At 42.2% G+C, this 22,025-nt stretch overlaps 1 protein-coding gene across 1 annotated transcript; it reads left to right on the forward strand.

Moving 5' to 3' along the window:
• The first annotated feature begins 16,822 nt into the window (after positions 1-16,822).
• LOC147427400 (uncharacterized) lies at positions 16,823-17,993 on the forward strand. Its single transcript, XM_086497347.1, has 2 exons — positions 16,823-17,095; positions 17,170-17,993. Exons 1-2 carry the CDS (start codon positions 16,941-16,943, stop codon positions 17,636-17,638), a joined length of 624 nt encoding a protein of 207 aa, XP_086353473.1. The 5' UTR covers positions 16,823-16,940; the 3' UTR covers positions 17,639-17,993.
• Positions 17,994-22,025: the final 4,032 nt, after the last annotated feature.

Genomic DNA, 22,025 nt, shown 5'->3' on the forward strand with positions numbered 1-22,025 from the left:
TGCCCCGCCGGGTGTCCCTTTTCCTCTCCTCCACTCAAAAGGTCAACCCCCTCTCTCTTCCCTTTGTCCTTTCTCCTTTCTCTCTCCCCTCAAGCTACCCCACCTCTCACCAATAATGCATTCTAACTCACCAAAAATGCACCCTAACTCACATGCAACTTACCCTATCTTCCAAAATAGTATACCCCACCCCCCCTTTCTCTCTCCTATCATATCCCATGACCCAAATACCCCCCCCCTCTCTCTAAAGGGCACCATGTCTCTTGTCTTGTAGCTAAATAACCTCCCCCACACTCACACACACTCAGTTTCACTAAAAAAGGTGCCCACAGACCCATCCCCACCCGGTGGTTACCTGATTTTTCTTGTGTTCACACACATCTGCACACAGCTTCACCTCTGAACACACTCCTCTCTCTCCCCTCTTGTAATTACTTTATTCTCCATATCACCTCTCACTTTTTTCATCAACCCATCTCTCTCTCTCTTAGTCTCTCTCTCATGAGACTGCTGTTCTGGCACATATACACACTGCCAAACAAGTGGGGCCCACAGTCACATGGCCTATGTAGATAATGATTTCTTCATTTCTAAATTCTAGAATTTCTCCCCCCTCCTACCCTATATAAAGAGGGGTCACCATCACACAAAAACACACAACATCACCAAAGAACACACTATGCACTGTGTGTGCCTAGTGCACACACACACACCCACACCATCACCATCACCGCAATCACCATGCTCGTTTTGAGCATGACCTCTACACCCTTGGCTATGGAAGATGAAGGGCAAACTAAATGAAGGATGATGGCCATAACCCTTGTGCGAGTCTTCTCCATCAACTCCCACCTATCCGCCATGTGCTCTACCACTCTCTCCCTTCTCATTTCCCTACCCTATGCTCCCCATTTCATCTCCTAATTCTCTAAATAAAGCTTGAGGTTTTGTGAGTATGTTTTCTTGCAATGTTTTGTCCATGTAAGGTGTGCGGAATCGCCACCTAGTGTTGTGTTTTGGAGTGAGTTTGTGTATGTGTGAAGGGTGTGCGGATTCGCCATCCTTTTGTGATGCCTAAGTACTAAGCCACTATACTCTCTCTCTTTCTCTCTCTCTCTCTCTCTCTCTCTCTCTCTCTCTCTCTCACTTGATCTCATTCCCTTTCCTTTTCATCATTACTCCCAAGCATCCATCTCTCTTGGATGAAAACTTTGTTATGGTGGTGTGTTGTTTGCGTCCTAGCCGCTGAAGCTAGGTGGTGCCCCCTGTTTGCTTTACCATGACAGGCTCGAGGCGTGCCATTCGGTCCCCGGTGTTTTAGAGGCCCGTCGGGGTTCGGGGTTCGCTTTGCTCCCGTCATTTGGTGCCCCCACTGAGGATCTTTTCATGAAACCCTTCAGTTTACAAGACTGAAACCCTTAAACTATTGTGAATGGATGAATGGCTAGCAGGATTTGCTAATTGGACGACAGAAGAAGAAGAGCTCCAAGCACAACTAGACGAACTCCACATCTCCATCGAAGCTCGAGTGCCAGGCATAACGGTAATCGATTTTCAGTGGGAGAGTCAACCAACACGCCAAACCCAGTGGATATACATAGGCCAAGTGCCAAGAAGAAGAAGGAGAAGGTCGAAACCATGTCCGCAACCTACAAACAACCCACAACAACAAAATGGAAGGAGCTCTACACAATAGAGAATCAACACTATTCTACTTTGAGAATCGGGTAACTCAAGTCACCGAGGTAATTATCACAGTCAGTTTTCAAGTCGCACCTGATGCTGCAGCACACATAACGGAAGCATTGGCTCACACTCTCACTAGAGAAACTAGGAATCTACTGAGTTTGTTTCAGGAAACAACACCACCCTCTCCCACAAGCTTGGACAGTGACTAAGCACCTCTAAGCTTCACATGAATCAGTACAACCTACCTCAAGACAGATCACACATACCAACACGTGTACGCTCAATCAAGGTAATACTGGATTCGAAGGCTCACTACCAGCACGTCATTGACACCATGCTGGGTGGGGAGCGATTTTTTGAGGTTCTGGCATCAGATCAACCATTTGTCCTACCTTTGGTACAAGGCAATGTACCGTTTGAAGTTTTAATCTATGTCCTAGTATAAGAGGGTATACACGCCTCCTTGTAAAGAAGAAAAAAACTTTTGCAAGTTAAGCAGTGTGTCTTTCTAGCTCTCTCTCAGTAATCATGGCAAGTGTGGCATTTCCAACATTTAAAGGAAAGAAGGGGGAGGATTCGGTAACAGACTTCCTAGATGACTTTGAAGTAGCATGTGTAGTGAGCAACAAAGATACGGATGAATCCCGGGTTAGAATCTTTAAGCATGTCATGAAGCTAGAAGCTAGATCATGGTACAATGCACTTCCACAAGTAACCAAGGATGACTGAGAACCCTTAAAAACCGCTTTTAAGAGGCGCTTTGGGGGAGGTACCACTTCAGAAAAGTTGTGGGACAAGTTGAGAGACTTGAAGCAGGAGGGTCTTTCAGAATATGCCACCTATGAGTCCAAATTTGTGGATTTGTGGGTTGAGTCACTGGCTAGGGGGGAAGCTGCACCCGATTTCCTAAAAAAAGATCGGTTCACGCATGGCTTATGGCCGCTTCTCAAGGAGAAGGTGAAAGGTAGATTCCCGGCTACGTACGAGTTAGCCGTTGAGATTGCTCGCCTTAAAGACAAGAAGCTGTGAATGAAAGCCAAAGAAACCGAGTCAACAGAATCAGGAACATCGTGTCGACCAGCAACTACGACAACCACCATTCCACCACCACCACCGGCTCTTGGGGTAAGAGATGACCAACAAGATATGTTGGCACATATTACTGACCAACTGCAGAATTTGTATGTCCACTTAATACAACAAGGGAGGAGTCAAGAAAGAGATCAAGACCCTCAAAGAGCACGATGACAAAACAGGGAGTATCATTGCTACAACTGCGGAGAAGACGGTCACGGTATGTACTACTGTCCCAAACCACGACAAAACTATAATAGAGGAGGTAGGAGGAACCAATTGTCACCCCCTAGAGAAAGAACACCCCCACCCCGAGCACCACCCCCACCAACACAAATTCTACGTCCACCCCAGACACCACTACAAGCATCCATCCCACCTCTTCCACCAGCCCCACCACCTGATCGCCCTGTAAACATCATAAGGCTAGAAGAGAAAGGAAAAGCCATAGTAGTGGATCCACCCAGAGCAAAGGAGAGGGACAAGGGTAAGGAGAAGGTAACCTTTTTAGAACCACTTGAAGCCATGACTGTGAAAAGAGCTAGGAGGGAGAAAGCTACACAATCAGATGATGAGAGAAGCATGAGAGGAGAAACTAGCAAGAGGCCATCCAGGCCACGACGGAAATTGGGCATCACCGACTTCCAGCTAGGGGAAAGTTCTAAGCCCTATGATCTAACATTGGATGTGGCAGAGCAAGGACTGAAGATTACATGGCCACAGCTGCTACATCTTGCACCAAAAGCAAGGCGACAATGGTCTAAAATGGTAAGTATAAGACGCTCCAAAACAAAGGTAGCCGGAGCAATTTCGGGATGCAACATGGATGACATCCTTCCAATTGTCGACGTAAACATAAAAGGAAAGAGGGTTGGAAACACCTACATTGATGGAGGTGCACAAATCTGTGTAATGAGCGAAGCTATGATGCTTCGATTAGGGCTCGAGGTTGACCGGCCTTCTCCATGCAAGGCAAAGATGGCAAACAACGCAAAAGTAAAGTGTGTGGGTGTGGTAAGTGCCGTGAAAAACAAAGCTTTCAACACTGAGGTAGAGGTAGATGTTTTTGTAATGCCTACTAAGGGGGAGGGCTATCCACTAATTTTGGGAAGGCCATGGTTGATGGCCATGAAGGCAAAACAGGACTGGGGTACTGGCCTTCTACGCATGACCAGTAAGAAAGGGGAGACAATCTACTACGACACGAGGATTGGCAAGCAGAAGCAAATGAATCTAGAAACATCGGCAGATGAAACCACTAGCGAATCTTCCAGTTCTGAGGAGGAGACCACATCCACCAACGAAAGTGACAGTTCCATTGATGTGATGGGTATCATTATGAAGGATTCACAAAGGGTAAGCACAACTGGTGATCCATCACCAAAAGGGCGACCCAATGAAGAAGAGAGCAAATCACCTGGCCTAGGAGGAAGTAGGTTGAAGGGTATGTTGTCTACGGAATTAACACTTGAGGAGAAAGATAGTTTTTTGCAAATGTTGATGGGATTTCCTAACCTGTTCATTGACAACTATGAAAGAATCACAGGCATTAAAGTGGTGGAACATCATATTAAGCTGAAGGAAGGGGTAAAACCAGTTGTGCAAAAGCTACGACGACTGGGGGTCATACAAGAAAAGGCACTCTTGGCCGAGGTAAGGAAATTGTTGGAGACGGGATTCATCTATCCTGTAGAAAACTCAGAATGGGTGTCACCCGTAGTGGTGACGCCTAAAAAGAATGGTAAGTGGAGGGTCTGTGTTGACTACAAACCACTAAATGCAGCTACAAAGAGAGACCACTTTCCTCTCCCTTTTTTGGATGAAATTCTGAATGAAGTAGCGGGTTTTGAATGCTATACCGTCTGTGATGGTTATTCTGGATACTTTCAAATACGCATAGCCTTGGAAGATCAGCTAAAAACCACTTTTATCACGCCATGGGGTTGTTTTGCATACAGGGTTATGCCATTTGGTCTCACAAATGCACCTGCCACATTCCAAAGATATGTCACATATGTTTTTCAACCGTTCTTTGGAACATCCATAAGAGTGTTCATTGATGATTTTTGTATATATAGCTCCCGTATTTCACATTTAGAAAAGGTAATTGAAGGTTTGGCCAGGTTGCAAAGCCTAGGTGGGCAATTAAATGTGGACAAATGCCACATTGGGGAGAGTAAAGTCATTCTACTAGGCCATGAAATTTCAGCAAAAGGTATCAACGCCGACCCAAGTAAGGTGTCCGCACTCATAGCCCTACCTTCACCAACGACCGCACGTCAACTGGTCTCTTTTTTACAGAAGGTGAGGTACTTAAGTAGATTCATACATCTACTATCACAACTTGTTCTACCACTGCAACAACTCACTCAAAGATCAACTTTCACTTGGGACGAGGAAAGCGAACATCACTACAACAAGGTAAAGGAGGTCTTAGCCACTCTGCCAACTATCTCACCACCTAAGTGGGATGAAAAACTCTATGTCACCTCAAGTGTTGGTGATGACTCATTGGGGGCTGTGCTACTCCAAAAGGATACGACGACATCTTTCATGAGGCCAATCTACTTCTCTAGTCGAATGATGACAGCAGGAGAGAAAGGTTTCACCCATGTGGAACACTTACTCCTAGCTCTTAGATTTGCAACTACAAAGTTTAGGTCATATTTGCTGCCTAAGCAATTTGTGATTCTAACCATGGATGAAATATTTCCCTATGTTGTACAACACATGGATGTGTTTGCTAGAATTACTAAATGGCTAGTTCGTCTGCAAGAGTTTGACTACACGGTACAGGTAGAAAGCACGACAAGGGCAAGTTTGGGGGGACTCATGACCTACCAAGTCTTTGAAAGGAAGGAGAAGCAATCTAAGGAAGGAGAAGTCCGATTACCTCCAGTACCACCGATGGTAGAAGGAGCATACTCTCTCTACTTTGATGGAGCCTACAAGCTAGCGTCCGACAAAGCAGCTGCAGGCATAGTGGTCTTTGATGAAAAAGGGACAAAGGTATTTTCGTTGGGCCAATTGTTAGATTCACATTCTAACAATGAAGGTGAGTATGCAGCACTAACCAAGGATCTACAATGGTGCGTCTCGCAAGGTGTACAACGCCTTAATGTATTTGGGGATGCTCTACTTTTGGTAAGGCAAGTAAATGGAGCATGGACATGTAAGAATCCTAGTTTAAGGACTCACTTGAGTGGTGTAAAAACCTTGTTGGGTAAGTTTGAAGAAGTTCAAATACACCATATCCCAAGGGCTCAAAACCAAGAAGCAGATATCCTAGCAAGTGAAAGACTACAGGAAGTGGTGGTTGGAGCAATAAAACTAAAGCTCCCTCTATTTCAAGGCAGTGATGCCTTGCCTGACATCATGCATTTTTTGGAAACAGGGGAATGCCCATCAGATTTAACAAAGGGACAGAAGCAATGGCTGACGCGGAAGGCCACAAGGTATCGACTCATCAATGACGGTTTGTACTGTAAGGGTAAGGACCAAATACTCAGGAAGGTCCCTCTCTCTCAGGAAATCACGGGAGTAATTGCTAGCTGTCACGACGGGGTTTGTGGTGGTCACTTTGCCCTAGACATAACAAGTAGGAAAATCTTGCAGGCAGGCTTCATATGGCCTAGCCTCAACCGTGATGTACACCACTGGTGCAAAACATGTAGGTTGTGTCAAAAGGCCGGCACTAGGTCACTTATGCCTGAACCACAGACACCTATTCTCTCATATGGCCCATTTGAAAAATGGGGTATCGATGCCATTGGGCCATTACCTAGGGCCAACTCAGGAAAATTCTACATTATCATGGGGGTCGACTACATGACTAGATGGGCAGAGGCTACAACCACCACTAGAATCACAGCGGTAGAGGTAGCTAAATTTATCTACAAGCACATATGCTGTAGGTTTAGCACACCTTTAGAGATCATCTATGATAGAGGGCCAGGTTTCAGAGCAGACTTGGTAGGAGAATTAATGCAGAAACTGGGCATTACAAGGAGGCACTCTTCACCATATTACACTCAATGTAATGGCCTAGTTGAAAAGGTAAATGGAATGGTTTCTAAAATTATTACCAAGCAGGTAAACAATCATCCTGGAGACTGGGATAAGTATCTACTACCAGCTTTATGGGCCTACAGAACTTCATTTCGTACATCCTTAGGATTCACACCGTATCATCTAGTATTTGGTAAGGAAGCAATCTTGCCCATTGAAGTGCAACTACAAAGTCTCAGAGTAATGGCAAGCCAGCTTCAACAGCCCAACATGCATTTGAGAGATCACATCATCAACTTGGAAAGACTGCAGCTGGACAGAGAAGAAGCAATAAATTATTATGCAGCACAAGCAGAGCATAGACTGCTTAGCTTTAACGAGCATCTCCGGAAAAAAGAATTGAAGAAAGGAATGTTGGTGCTCCGCTATGACAATCACTTCGACACGCGCAAGGATAAGAAACTCCTACTCCGATGGGAAGGTCCTTTCATCGTCAGGAAAAAGTATGCCAATGGAAGCTACCAGCTTATGGAGGCTGATGGAAAACTTCATAAAACCAGGGTAAATGGTTGGCGACTTAAACCTTATTTTCTTCGATTTGACCAGGCTCCACCAATTGACATTCCAGATGAGGACACACCATCAGCCGCCACCTCCGACGATAATGATCAAACAGATGAGCTAGAGACATGAATGCCTCTAGCCAAAAGGGGAGGGCTAATGATGGGGGCTTTTCACAAGCCAAGCTCCCATACCCCTATTCTCTCGTCCCCACCCCATGAAAACCCCCTCTTATGGATGGACTGATAAAAGGCATTGGAAAAAAGTAAGAAAAAATAAATTATGATTATGTAAATATATAAGAAATGTAAAATAGGCCACCTCATGCCTGCGGGGTAGCCCATCCCCACCTTGCCTCCTTTTTCTTCACTATTGCCCCGCCGGGTGTCCCTTTTCCTCTCCTCCACTCAAAAGGTCAACCCCCTCTCTCTTCCCTTTGTCCTTTCTCCTTTCTCTCTCCCCTCAATCTACCCCACCTCTCACCAATAATGCATTCTAACTCACCAATAATGCACCCTAACTCACATGCAACTTACCCTATCTTCCAAAATAGTATACCCCACCCCCCCTTTCTCTCTCCTATCATATCCCATGACCCAAATACCCCCCCCCTCTCTCTAAAGGGTGCCATGTCTCTTGTCTTGTACCTAAATAACCTCCCCCACACTCACACACACTCACTTTCACTAAAAAAGGTGCCCACAGACCCATCCCCACCCGGTGGTTACCTGATTTTTCTTGTGTTCACACACATCTGCACACAGATTCACCTTTGAACACACTCCTCTCTCTCCCCTCTTGTAATTACTTTATTCTCCATGTCACCTCTCACTTTTTTCATCAACCCATCTCTCTCTCTTAGTCTCTCTCTCATGAGACTGCTGTTCTGGCACATATACACACTGCCAAACAAGTGGGGCCCACAGTCACATGGCCTATGTAGATAATGATTTCTTCATTTCTAAATTCTAGAATTTCTCCCCCCTCCTCCCCTATATAAAGAGGGGTCACCATCACACAAAAACACACAACATCACCAAAGAACACACTATGCACTGTGTGTGCCTAGTGCACACACACACACCCACACCATCACCATCACCGCAATCACCATGCTCGTCTTGAGCATGACCTCTACACCCTTGGCTATGGAAGATGAAGGGCAAACTAAATGAAGGATGATGGCCATAACCCTCGTGCGAGTCTTCGCCATCAACTCCCACCTATCCGCCATGTGCTCTACCACTCTCTCCCTTTTCATTTCCCTACCCTATGCTCCCCATTTCATCGCCTAATTCTCTAAATAAAGCTTGAGGTTTTGTGAGTATGTTTTCTTGCAATGTTTTGCCCATGTGAGGTATGCGGAATCGCCACCTAGTCTTGTGTTTTGGAGTGAGCTTGTGTATGTGTGAAGGGTGTGCGGATTCGCCATCCTTTTGTGATGCCTAAGTACTAAGCCACTATACTCTCACTCTCTCTCTCTCTCTCTCTCTCTCTCTCTCTCTCTCTCTCTCTCACTCACTTGATCTCATTCCCTTTCCTTTTCATCATTACTCCCAAGCATCCATCTCTCTTGGATGAAAACTTTGTTATGGTGGTGTGTTGTTTGCGTCCTAGCCACTGAAGCTAGGTGGTGCCCCCTGTTTGCTTTACCATGACAGGCTCGAGGCGCGCCATTCGGTCCCCGGTGTTTTAGAGGCCCGTCGGGGTTCGGGGTTCGCTTTGCTCCCGTCAATGTATTCAAAAGTCTAGATTCAAATTCAGATATAATATTTGGTGAGGCTAAGATTGAGGATTGGAGATCTCAAGTGCAAAATCAGACAGTTAACCAGCTCAAGGCTCCCATACATGTGCCTAGAGTCTCCAAAGCAGAAACTTCAATGGTAACGGAGATCAAGTCCAAGCAGATCCGTGTGACTGGCCCCCGTCACCTTAACCTTGACCCGTAGATGATCAAAGACGGTAATAAGCTCAAGGTTGAGGCCTGCTTTGATATGACCCCATCACCATTAGCATACGGAATTATTGAGGTTTCTTTCCAATGGAAACGGTTGCCTTCTTTCATGCACAGTAAACACATCGGCATGTATATATACCCTTTACAACAATCCCTTGATGTAATGATTTCTTATTGGGTAGTCAAGCGATCTAAGGCAAGCAGGAGTCAGGACCCTTGTGATCGAGCCTTGTCCTTCTTTTGTCCTTGCAAAATAGGAAGCCCAAGCTTACCTACAACTAGCTGTAGAAGACAAGAATCCCTTTCTGCAACAAGTGACTTGCCCCTATCTCTTTCCGGCTATAGAAACTCTCTCTCACCATCTCTCTCTCAAGAAAATCCTAGACCCGTACTGTTTGTCCCTCATGGGCTCAAGGGCGGGCCTGTGGAGGGCGTTAAGACCTCAAGTTTACCCACTATCGTAGAATCGAAGCAGACCTCTTGTAGCTCGTTTTGCTCTCTCGACTTGAACCTTTTCGACCTACTGGTTCAAATCTCGCGAGCTGTGAGAACCTTCAAATCTTGCAAGCTGTGAGGACTTGCAACGCTCTCTCTCTCTCTCTCTCTCTCTCTCTCTCTCTCTCTCTCTCTCTCTCAAACCGACAACCTGTTACAAGCTTAGCCCTGCTTCTTGGCCCTACCTCAAAGGCCACCTCTTTCTTTATGAATCACAGGCTTGGCCCTGCCTCAAGACTAAGTGGCACGGGCATGGGAGGGTGGGATCTACGGCGGGGGCATTGTGGGCCGTAGATCCCAAATGCGGGTACCCTAGATTACAAAAGTAATCTAGGTTTTGTAATCTAGGGTAACAAGTGATAAAATCACAAGGCCTGCCAGGCATGATAAAAATTTCTTTTTGATATCCAATTTTTCAAGCCCCCTTTCGTATGATTTGTGTAATGCAATCAACTTATATAATTTGCCATATATAACGTTAACTTAAAGATATAAATACAAAAAATGACAGGCAATTTTGAGATTGTTTTGATAGGCAAAGTAGCCCTTGACAAAAAAAAGTAGGCGTTAATTTTAGGCCGTGATCTGAGGCTAGATCCCACTTTAAAATCACTACATCTCTAAGCTTTTGTAAAAAAAACATAAGCAGATAGAATTGAATTAAAAAAGCACCCTTAAGCTCTACATCCTAAGCTTTAGATCCCTATGCTCTACACCCCACTTTAAAAATTCTACATTTTTAAGCTCTAGAACCCTTTTTACAAATTTAAAACTGTAGATCCCTAAGTTGTAAATCCCACTTTAAAAGCTTTAAAGCTCTAAGTCCTAAAACTCTAACGTCTCGGGGTGACCCTCCCCCTACTTGTGGATCCATGTAACATTTTCACTTTCTTTAATTCAAAGTTTTACCTTCTAATATAAAAAAACTCTAGATTCCCATTGGATCATTGGAGACCTTATTTTAAATGTTTTACATCTTTAAGTTCTAAACTAGGCTTTAAAATCTCTAAAAATTAAAAAAAAAATCTTTAAAGTTGGATCATTGGAGACCTTATTTTAAATGTTCTACTTCTTTAAGTTTTAAACTTAGCTTTAAAATATCTAAAAATAAAAATAAAAAATCTTTAAAGGTTAAAGCCCTAAATGATAAATTCCTTCCATAAAGTTTTAACTAACAAAAATGACAACTTTAGTCTATTACCTCAAGTTTCAAGGGGTGAACCAAATTCTCAAAATGAAAAGGTGGGTAATATAAATTTTCAAACGAAAAGATGACTCTTGGGATTTGTGGAGCCTCTAAGGTTTTATCATTTAACATGTAAAGCTGTCAACGTTTTATGCTTCCAAAGGCATTCGGCAACCCAAAATCTTTTCCTTGATATACGAGTTCATTTCATATTTCAAAACTCAAGACATGCCCATCATTAGATTTACACAATTCATTTCAATGAGTGTCCACTATCTTATTTCAACCAATCAACATTTTTGACATGTCAAAAAATGCTTAAAAATATAACTCAACCTTTTTCATATTTTAGTCAGCAAAAAGAGAAGGCAACGCTATAGCCTTGCCCTTTGGGAAGGCCAAAAAGTAATCTAGGGTACCCGCATTTCAGAAGTAATTTAGGGTACCCCCATTTTGGGGCGTCGGGTTTGAACCTGCGATCTCATGCACGGGAGGTGCCTACCCTAACCACTACGACATGCGTGCATTGTGAAACGTGGAGGCCCTAATTTACTTAAAACATGTAAATTAGGGGCGAGCACCGAAAGTAAATTAGGGTACCCTAGATTACTTTTTATTATAAAAAGTAATCTAGGATACCCTAATTTACTTTCGACGCCGCCACTGGGATCCACGGTCCACAATGCCCCCATCGTAGATCCCACCCTCCCATGCCTGTGCCACTTAGTCCCGACGTTGGCCCTGCTTCAAAGGTGTCAAGACTAGCGTTGACAGTCTGCATCACATCACCTTTGTGTTGGCGGGCTTCAAACCACCAAGTTCAGGCCAATCTCAAACCAAAGGATCTTGTTGGCGGGCTGCACACCATTGAGTTCAAGAGAATCCCAAACCCAAAGGAACTTGTTCCCATAGCTTTACCCCAAAAAAAAGCAGCACTTCTCTTGCTTTGTGGAGGGTCGCCCACATAACACAGATTTTGGATTCCTTGTAGGATCCGTGCACAAAATGATCAAGAAGCATGGATGGATCGACTTCTTACCTTAGCTGAGCTTGAGTGGAAAGAGAAGCAGCATACGAGTGCTACAAGAGGAAAGCTACGCAGGCGAAGGAGAAGCTCGACAAGAAACTAAAGGACAAAGGCATCAATGAAGGAGATCTTGTGCTAAGGTATGACAATCGACCCGATAATCTTTTTGATGCCAAATTTGAAACTAGATGGCTGGGGCCATACATAGTTAACACTAGGTTGGTAATGGGACACTTTTATGTCCTGGGGCACTTTTATGTCCTGTTAAGTGACCATTTTCCTTGAATTATGTCAAGAGTTTCAAAATGGATTTTGAGGTGCTATCTATCTAGAAATTTGTCTCGTGAGCTGAAAAAAACTCGACATTTTTTTGGAATATCAATTCCATCTTTAACCTTGTCCTTGCACAACATTTCACAACCTAAACTGTGTGAAAAAACGGGTCCTGTTTTTGGCTTTTTTCAACTTTTTGCAACTATACCACTCTAGAATTCATTTTTGTGAGGTCTATAATGCTAGAGAACTATCTTTAGTAGTCCTCAACATGTCCTGATGCTTCTAGGGAGAATAAATATTAAAGTTGTAAGTTATGACCAAATTACAAAAATTGTCAAATCTTGGCTTTTAGCCAATTTTAGCTCTTCTATGATTTTTTTCGTGGATTTCATAATATCCAAATGCATTTTTTATTTTCTATGTCGCATATTGTAACATAAAGCTAATATTCCTTGAGTTTTGGGGCACCTAATACCCTATTTTGCATAGTACACAATGATGGTTGATTTTTTCAATTATAGAAGAAAACGAAACATTCTAGTATATCAAGTATAACTTTTTCAATATTGTTAGTTTCTTGTGACAACTACATGCATTTTGTAGGTAGTAACCATATCTAGTCATAAGGATCAAATTTGGCTAGATATTGAATAGTTTCTATGGGATTCTACAACTCATAATGTTGAACCCAGTTTTTTAATGTTTCCTGTATTTAGCACTTCATCTTTGTCCCCAAGATTCCCCTTGGTAAGAGATGTATTATTCTTTTGACATGCTCCATGGCTCCTTATGAACATAAAGGACAATAGGGAACTAAGAAAACATGCATATATTATTTGTATTGAGCGTGGCTATAGAAACTTTGATGATAGGTTTGCAGAATGATAAAAATCCAACTTTTTTGTACCTATTTATTTTGGTAAAACAAAAAATAGTGAGTGAGAAGCAATCATATGTTCTAATCACCAACCCATTGAAGTTAACTAGGAAATTTATCTCAAGTCCTACAAAAATCCCTAATCTTATTTTTATGCAACAAAACGTAAGAAATGATTGTTTTTATGAAAATGCACTGGTCCATCAATTTTGGAGGCTTGGTGTGACAAAAAGATGAGAAATTTTACAAGTTTCTTATTTTTTCCATGTGTAGTAGGCCTTGAACTATAACCTCATGAAAGGATTTTACAAAAAGAGTGGATCTACTATGGTTTTGGAGGTTTTTTTCAAAACCCTGAATGGACACTTTTATGTCCTGTTAGGTTACCAACCTAGTGTTAAGAAGGATTTCAATTCAAGTTACTATCAACTTATGGACTTGAATGGGAAATAGAACTCTAGGAAGGTAAATGGTTATCGCTTGAAGCCCTATTTGAGTCGCCTTCTACCAAAGGATCTACCAAAGATCTGTCCAAAGGCTGCTGTCTCATGTAATTACTGTTACATGAAGCATGAGTGTAACTCCAGCCAAAATTCTGAGGGGCCAAACAATGAAGATCTCGTCAAGGACTCTGAAGCACTCTCTTTGGAAAAGATGCTCTATGATGGTACATGAATATACCATCATCATGGGGGAGGGCTAATGATAGCCGTTTTTCAGCTCTCCGTAATTGCCATAGTGAGTTATCCCACCCTACCAAAATCACCTAAACACTGTGGCTATTCTTACCTTTTCATTGTACATAGGCGTGTGTGAGTTAGGGGGCTTTTCACATATCTTCTTAAAACCCTCAGCTAGCTAGTCACTGGGCTAGTTGAACCAAAAATAGATAAATAAAATCAAAAAAATAAAATATATTATGGCCCATTTGTGTGTAAATATTGCATTGTATATATGGCCTAAATTTAAGGGTTTTTATAATTATTTTTTTATTTTATTTAAATATTTATACTTAGGTGTGTGTTTTATTAAACATGTGTATGCCTTCTTTCATCCTCTTACACCATAAACATATTTTTTGCCAATGTGTACATACTCTAACCTCATATTTTTCTTTTATACAAATCACCCCCACATTTTCACCCTCACTCTCGTGAAAACAAAAATTGATTTCTACTCTCTTAGTCACGTTTATTATATTATTTACTTGCATACATTTTCTTCTTTCACCCAAAATAATACAAAGAGGGACCATATCATATGATTCCAATATCTTTCCATACCCACAATTTCTCCGTATTTTATTTTTTTATTTTTTTCTCATTATTCTAACACCATGTGCTCATTGAGCTAAAATACATGAATAGTCCATACACTAGTCCCACCATGTATATATTTCTTTATTCACCAATAATCCTCCTCCATGCATGTGTAAAGGGCAACTTGGATGCTTTGTATTATGATATGACAAAGGAGGGGCTCACTCTTGGATGCATTGTACAAATTCAACAAAGGAGGGGGCCACTAAAAGACTTTTGCAGGCATAAAAAATAGGCTTTTTGGTGAGATTTTTGGCACCCATCTCCACTCCGAATTTGGAGTGGTGGTCAAAAGAGAAAATGTGGAAAAAATGCCGAATAATCACCTCAAACATTTTGGTGATTTTTGGAGCAACCACCGGTGAGCTATGATTTTTTGAGTGGACCCCAGTCTGCCCACTTTTCTCTCACCTCCTTTCCCACTTCCACACACATACACTCATTCCTCCCCATCCCTCACTCAAATCTGCAACTTTCATGGCTTACTTCATCTTCTTCACCATTTCCATCTCTCCTTACTCCATAGCTCAAAAGATTATCATCTCTACACACATATAGCTCAATTTCTCTCTCTAGAATCAAATTCATATTACCATAACCTCTTCATCCTTTCACAAAAGAGAAAAAAAATCAGCAAATAACCAATCTCAAGCCCTGCAAAAGGAGGAGTTTGATCATGGAGAATTCAACTTCCCCTTGGTCACAAGAACTGCACCGACAAAGTTCTACAACCGCTTCATTCACTGGAGGAGAAGGTGGAAAATTTCATTTACATTTTGTGGTTTCCACCAAATTGTGTATATTCTCATTCTTCTCTTACTTTTTATCATTGTATAAATCATATAATGCACCTTGAGTGCATATGCCATGTAATTTTATCCCATCCTATTAACTTCAAACTACTAACATTAACTGCTAACCCTTTTTTTGTAAATTGCACCCACTCTACTCCACCGTGGAGTAGGCAACCTTACACAAAAAATCACTCACCTCTCTAGAATCTTCTCTATTTCACCTCAATAATTCTCTCCTCTTGAGCCCACATCCATGTGACTCAAGAGACAAGCGAGCCCCACTCTCATAAGAACATATAAAAATTTTCATAGATTAAACATGATTTTCTATGAAAATGTTGATTAGGTATAATCCTAATTAGGGCTCTCCTCACCTATAAATAGAGCCCTTCTCCCTTTGTAAATGGCACTGGGATCCCTAAACTATTGTTCACTACTTTGAGCGTGCCATTCACCATCTTAGTTTTAGGGAGTGAGAGTAAGCTCTCTATGCACCATTACATGTGGTGTATAGGAAAGCTTCTTTGAGCTAGTTGTAACATTGCAAGGGAGTGAGTGAATCATAACTTCAAATCAAAGTTGTACCTACTCTTGCGCATCAATTTAATCAATAAGTTGGGTGAAAATCGCGGGTCAAAACTCTCTTGAGTCTCTCCAATTCACGCTTGGCAACTTCATCTCATTTAGTTTAAGGTGACGCGTTTTCATTTTGAGATTCTTTTGTAGTATCTGCTTGTATGTGACTCAAGAGATTTTGTGTTTGTTTTCGTTGCTTGGGAAAACATTATAAGAGGGTTGTATGGTGAGAGGTCTCCCATAACCTTAAGATAATGTGTAGATTGCAACATCATCAAACTTAATCGTGTCTCTTGACTCTCCTCCAAGCTGTTCATACACCCACGTCAATCATTAAAATTGAAGCTAAATTCTTGCACAAAGATCTCTCTCTTTCTTTTGTGTGTGCGTATGTGTATGTGTGTGTGTTTGGTGTGTGTATTTATAGCATTTAAATTAGTGATAGTGTACCCTTCCTTCTCGCTTGTATTGCTAAGGGATTCTCTTCTTTTGCGTCCTAGTTCACTCTTTAACTAAGTGGTGCCCCTATCTTGTTTGGGTTTGGCTGTGGGTTGGTTGTTGTGTTGTGGTTGTGGTTGCCCCCCGCCCCAATTGAGCAGCACGGGAGCCTTGAGGGGTGTTTAGAGGTTGTCTCTCTTGTTGCCCGCCCCGGACCGCCTCACTGGTTACAGCAGGAGTTCTTGGTGGGGTTTTGATCGAAAATGTCATCACTTGGAGCGCCTAGAGAACGTGGGAACGTAGATTAGAAGGACTTTTTCTTTGAACTATCAAACTCAGTTAAAATTTTGTAAGGCAATGGATATTTCAGCACCGTCATGGAGCTGGTGGGCCGTTGGCAACTGCAAAGGTGGGGAGAGGGGCACGCCAGTTTGCATGGAAAAGAGAGGCGGCAACTAGAGAAGAAAAAGGCAGGTAGGGATGCTATTGGAGCTCACTACGCATGAAGAGAGGGTCGCCAGGTGATGGGGGCCAGGAGAAAGACGGCAAAGGCGGCCTCAAAAGAGCTCTCCAATGGCATGAAATGAGGGGGGGCGCTATGAATTGATGATCAAGGGCACATGTTTGGTTATGCTACATATGAGAGAGAAGAGTTTATAGTTTATGCCCCTCAGTCACGTGTTGGCAACCAAGCTTGGGGCTAGACTCACTGAGGTCAGAAAGAATGGAACGTGTTCTTGGCTTCGCCCTGTAAGACTCAGGTCACTGTTGAGTACAAGAATGGAGGTGGCGCTACAGAGGGCTGCCATGAACTGCAGGTGAAAAAGAGGATCTGCGCTAGCAGCCAAGCAAGAGGAGTCGAGTGGCTGTAGTTGGCATAGCCGTGTGGCAGAGGACCGCAAGCAGGGAGCCAAGGGGCTGCAGATAAGCAAGGAGCCATCGCCAAGGTGAGGGGGGAGAGAAGGTGCCTGAGAAAAGCCATCACCGAGGCAAGGGTGGCGAGGACTGCTGTAGGGCCAAGAGGAGCTGCAGGTGGTCACCACCAGGAGCATAAGGAAAGGAGCGCTTCACATTGGAGGGCCAAGAGGAGACCCTTGGGTATTGGAAACAGAGCCGCAAGGCCGGCTACAAGGAGAGAAGCCGCCAAGGTGCTGAGAGAGCAAGGGCTGAAGCCCGCATACAAGATTGAAGGGTGGGTCTATAAGCGTCCTGCAAGTAAGGGGGCCGAGGGGTGCTGCTGCAGGTTGAAGAGCAAGAGAGCTTGGGCTGCGGATGAGCAAGAGGTATCCTCTGGTCCGTGTACAGAAGGTGGCATACATGCGATAGAGCCAAGTGATGGCCGGAGTGCTGACTACAGTTAAGTCCACAAGCTAAACGAAGGGCACTACTAGTTGCAAAGGGCTGAATGATTGTATGCAAGGGCACACTCTAGCCCTCTCTCATTCTAGTTTTATCTTATGTTTCACTATCGTATACTTAATTTCTATAACTCGTCAACATAACGCTCTCGCTCTAGCTATACTTTCTAAATCTACATATATATTATGTTAACATCACTGATAACTTTATGCCCTATTTTGATGTATCTCGACTCCAGCAAAGCAAGCAGGTGGATATTATTGTTGGAGTTAGAGTTAATGGCCTAACCCATTGTCGTTTATCATTTAAGTGATTCTAAGCGGTCGAGCCGATCAAACCTTGTTCAAGTTATTTTTAATTTTTGATGATATAGTGCTCATTTGCATATCTTATTAGCTTGTATATCGCTGTTTTTGCTTCTTCCTCTCTACCACCTCTCATAGCCGGAGGCCCCGAGCCTTCCTGGCTTATCTTTCGTACACAAATCCTCTGACATTTTTGGTGAACCCGACGTGAAACGAGCCGGGGTGGGAGGTAAAGATGGAGATGCCAGAACAATTAAAGCACCTTATTGACAATTTCAATTCTAACGGATTTTGAAAAAAATCTAGCAGTTACAAATTTACTAAAAATGATGGAATTAGTTCAGGGATGTCAGCAGGGAGCAAAAGCCATGCAGATAAAATAGCAAATTGATGATGTTGTAGAGCTAGCACTTGATGCTGTATGGGAGAAGTATCATAATTTTCAGGGATATGATCCAGAAGGTTTTATTGCATGTTATGAAGCTGAGATAAAGAGCCAAAATGTTCCAAAAAATTGGATGATTGCAACTTTTGAAGAGGTTGTAAACTCGGATTTTAAAAAGCAGGTTCAAGAACTGGCAGAAGCATATCCCACACGGTGGGACTATTTTGCAGAGGAATGTATTTACGAAATCTCAAGAATTCTAGATCTGGAAATAAAAGAGATTACAGAACGAAGCCAGGTTGTCTTCAGTAAAGGTGAAGGAGATCAGATGCAGTTCCTCAATTATGATGAATTCTAGAGCATATTTTTGCAAGAAGTAAAGCCAAAGAAAATGCCGAGCTAGAAGTAGCAGATTCAGTTTTAGAGGAGCTTATTTTGAGCAATGAAGAAAAGGTAAACGATGAATTTAATGTTGAAACAGATTTGTATGATTATTTTTCAAAGATTTCTCGGATGGATGCTACCTCCAATAATGGTTCCAATGAAGATATAGACTGTACAACAAGTGGTTCACAAGATGATGACCTTGACATGGGTTATTATGAAGGAGTTCATCAAGCAGATGAGCCTCTACCGGACATTACTAAAACTATCAGCACTATAGTCGAGCAGGATAACATGTTTGCTACAGATGAGTGCATAAACAAAGCTATTATATACACAGTAGCTAATGAAGTGACCAAGATTGTGGACCAAGCACAAGATGAGCCTGAGAATGTTAACGAACTTATGATTTCTACTAACAATATGTTTGCAGATGCTATTATCCGGGAAGAAGATGCCATAATCAATGATTTCCTGGCTAGATATGAAGGAGATGATCATGACAATATAGAAGAGCTTTGTGATGCATGTACCCCTTCAGAGGGGGTGTCAGATGAACCTTTGCAGTGCTATGCTGGATTGCTAAGTAACATGGATGCAAATGAGGAAGCAGAGGATGATATTAATGAGTATGAAGATTCTCTAGATCATGCTGATTGTGAACAGGATATCGACATGGATTTTACATCTATGCTTATACATGGGTTGCAAGAGGAACTAACTCCTACAGTTTCGATGAATGTACAGACTTCCAAGGGTGATTTGCCCAAGGATGTTATGGATAAAGATCTACATGATAAAGCTGTTTTACATTATCAAACTCAAAAACCAAGTAAAGATGCTTCTGATAATACAAGTCCAAATTGTTCCAAGGTTCTTCCTGATGGCTATGAATCTAAAGGGGGTGATGATGCTAAATCATCCTTGATCCTTCAAAAAGTTCAAAAGGTTTTTCATTTCCTTGGACAGTATGCTAATTATGGTAGAATTAGGATACTATTTCTTTTAATGATGCTTATGTCAATGATGGTTTGGCTGCCAGTAAAAGGGAGACAATGCTCATTAAGGCTTACTGGTAACAATCTTATGTTTCGAGGAGTTTATGATATGTGGGTGTTGCACTATGCTTCAGATGATGCTCTAGTATACTGTGAGCCATCAATGCTATGTGATCTTGAGGATATTTGATCCAAGAGATTCTAAGGATCTTCAAAAGCAGGTTCAATACGGATGTTTACTTGTGGACATGCATTTTGATTGCATGCTATTTGATCCAGGAATATTACATCTACACCAGAAATGTTTAATGTTGATTGATACAAGAAATGTATGCCCATGTGGATGTTATGTTGCTCCACTATTGGGGCATATTCTTATTATCCCATTTGATTTTGAGAGCTATTGAAGTGCAACTTGCAAATTCAAGGATATCAGTTATTTTCTTGTAGTAGGTTACTTGGCACTAGGTTTCGTTTTTGGATTTATGCTATGAAGAGAAGATTTTTTGGTTATGCAATCAATCAGCTTACGTGGCTAGCTTCCAGTTGATATCTTTGGACAATTGATAAAGTATCTGCACATCTTTTGACTTAGTTCTACTACCAGAACTTAAAGTAAAGGACTTGATAGCCATTCCCTGTGTAGAAAAAATAAGCCATACTTGAGCTTGACAGGGTTCCCTAAAGTGAGCTTGATGGTCAAGCCATGTGTATCATTAACTGGAGCACTTGAGTCTGGCGGGGTTTACTAAACAGATTTTTTATAATTGAATACTTTGGAGACACGACATATACGGTTCAAGGATTTGCAATGAACATCTACCAAATAATTGAGCTAGACCATTGATGATATAGTTTAAGCCTTATTTTCTTTTACATGTACTTACCAGTCATGTGATCTTGATGCTAAGCAGCTTAAGGTGATTGTAGCAGATATAGATTGAAGATCAGTTGGCACAGACCGGAGGCTCTGCAGGTTCAGAGGGGGTGGATGTCATGCAGCTCCTCTTCCATGATGGGAAAAAGAGTAAAGAGAGGTAGAAAAAGTCTATTTAAAGCTCACACATTTATTGAGCGGTCACCAGGGCTGGAGAACAAGCAAGGAGATCCAGAAAATGTATGCTTTATGTGGTTATGAAGGCCTAAGCATAGATATTTCATGCTTGAAGAAAAGGTTTTACATGTGAAAGGGCTCTTAGGACATACAAGGCAACTTGGGTAGAGGAAGACATGTGGTCAGTGGTAAAAAGGAAAGTGTGTGAGAGACTTCACACCTCTGCATGAGGGAGGCCGAAAAAGTCTTAGTCTGGAAAAGTTTTGTAAAACAAGTTTTTCGTAAGCATGGGCCGCGATGAGAGAAGGAAAAGGGCGTGCTGAGCATTTTTGCGTCTCGTGCACAGAGGCTAATTCTGCACCAATGAAGAGATATTCAAGTTTTCATTCTCTGTTGTATCAAGGGAGGAAGCCATAAGTTTTGAGCACTCTAACTCTTTTTCCAAGCTTCCATAGCCCACTCTAATCCAAGCTTCCATAGCCACTCTAATCAAAGAAGCCATAACCTAAGCCGTAATCTCTTTCTCAAGCCAAAATTAATCATTTTTCCTGGGATCTTTCTCTCTCTCTGTCGATCTTAGAGCAGCAGTGGAAGAATGAAGGAGACAACTATTATCAAGGCAAGCTCGGCAAGCCAATGAAGGCAAATTAACATGATCACTCACAGCCAGAGGCCCCGCGCCTTTTCGGCTCACCTTTCGAACACAAATCCCCCACCATTCTCCAAGAATTTCGGGGGATTTGTGTTCGAAAGGTGAGCCGGGAAGGCTAGGGGCCTCTGGCTATGAGAGGTGGTAGAGAGGAAGAAGCAAAAACAGCAATATACAAGCCAATAAGATACCCACATGAGCACTATATCATCAAAAATTGAAAATAACTTGAACAAGGTTTGGTCGGCTCAACCGCTTAAAATCACTTAAATGATAAACAACAATGGGTTAGGCCATTAACTCTAACTCCAGCAATGATATCCACCTGCTAACTTTACTGTCATCGAGATACATCAAAATAGGGCATAAAGTTATCAATGATGTTAACATAATATGTTTGTAGATTTACAAAGTATAGCTAGAGCTATAGCTTAAGAAAGATAAAACGGCTTGATGAGCATGGATCTTGAGATTATGTTAACGAGTTATAGAACTTAAGTATAAGATAGTGAAACATAAGATAAAAATAGAATGAGAGAGAGTTAGAGTGTGTCCTTGCATACGATCATTCAGTTCTTTGCACCTAGTAGTGCCCTTATTTTAGCTTGTGGCCC

This window comes from Adiantum capillus-veneris, chromosome 23 (assembly GCF_014529385.1).
Source record: "Adiantum capillus-veneris isolate H3 chromosome 23, ASM1452938v2, whole genome shotgun sequence".
NCBI lineage: Eukaryota > Viridiplantae > Streptophyta > Polypodiopsida > Polypodiales > Pteridaceae > Adiantum > Adiantum capillus-veneris.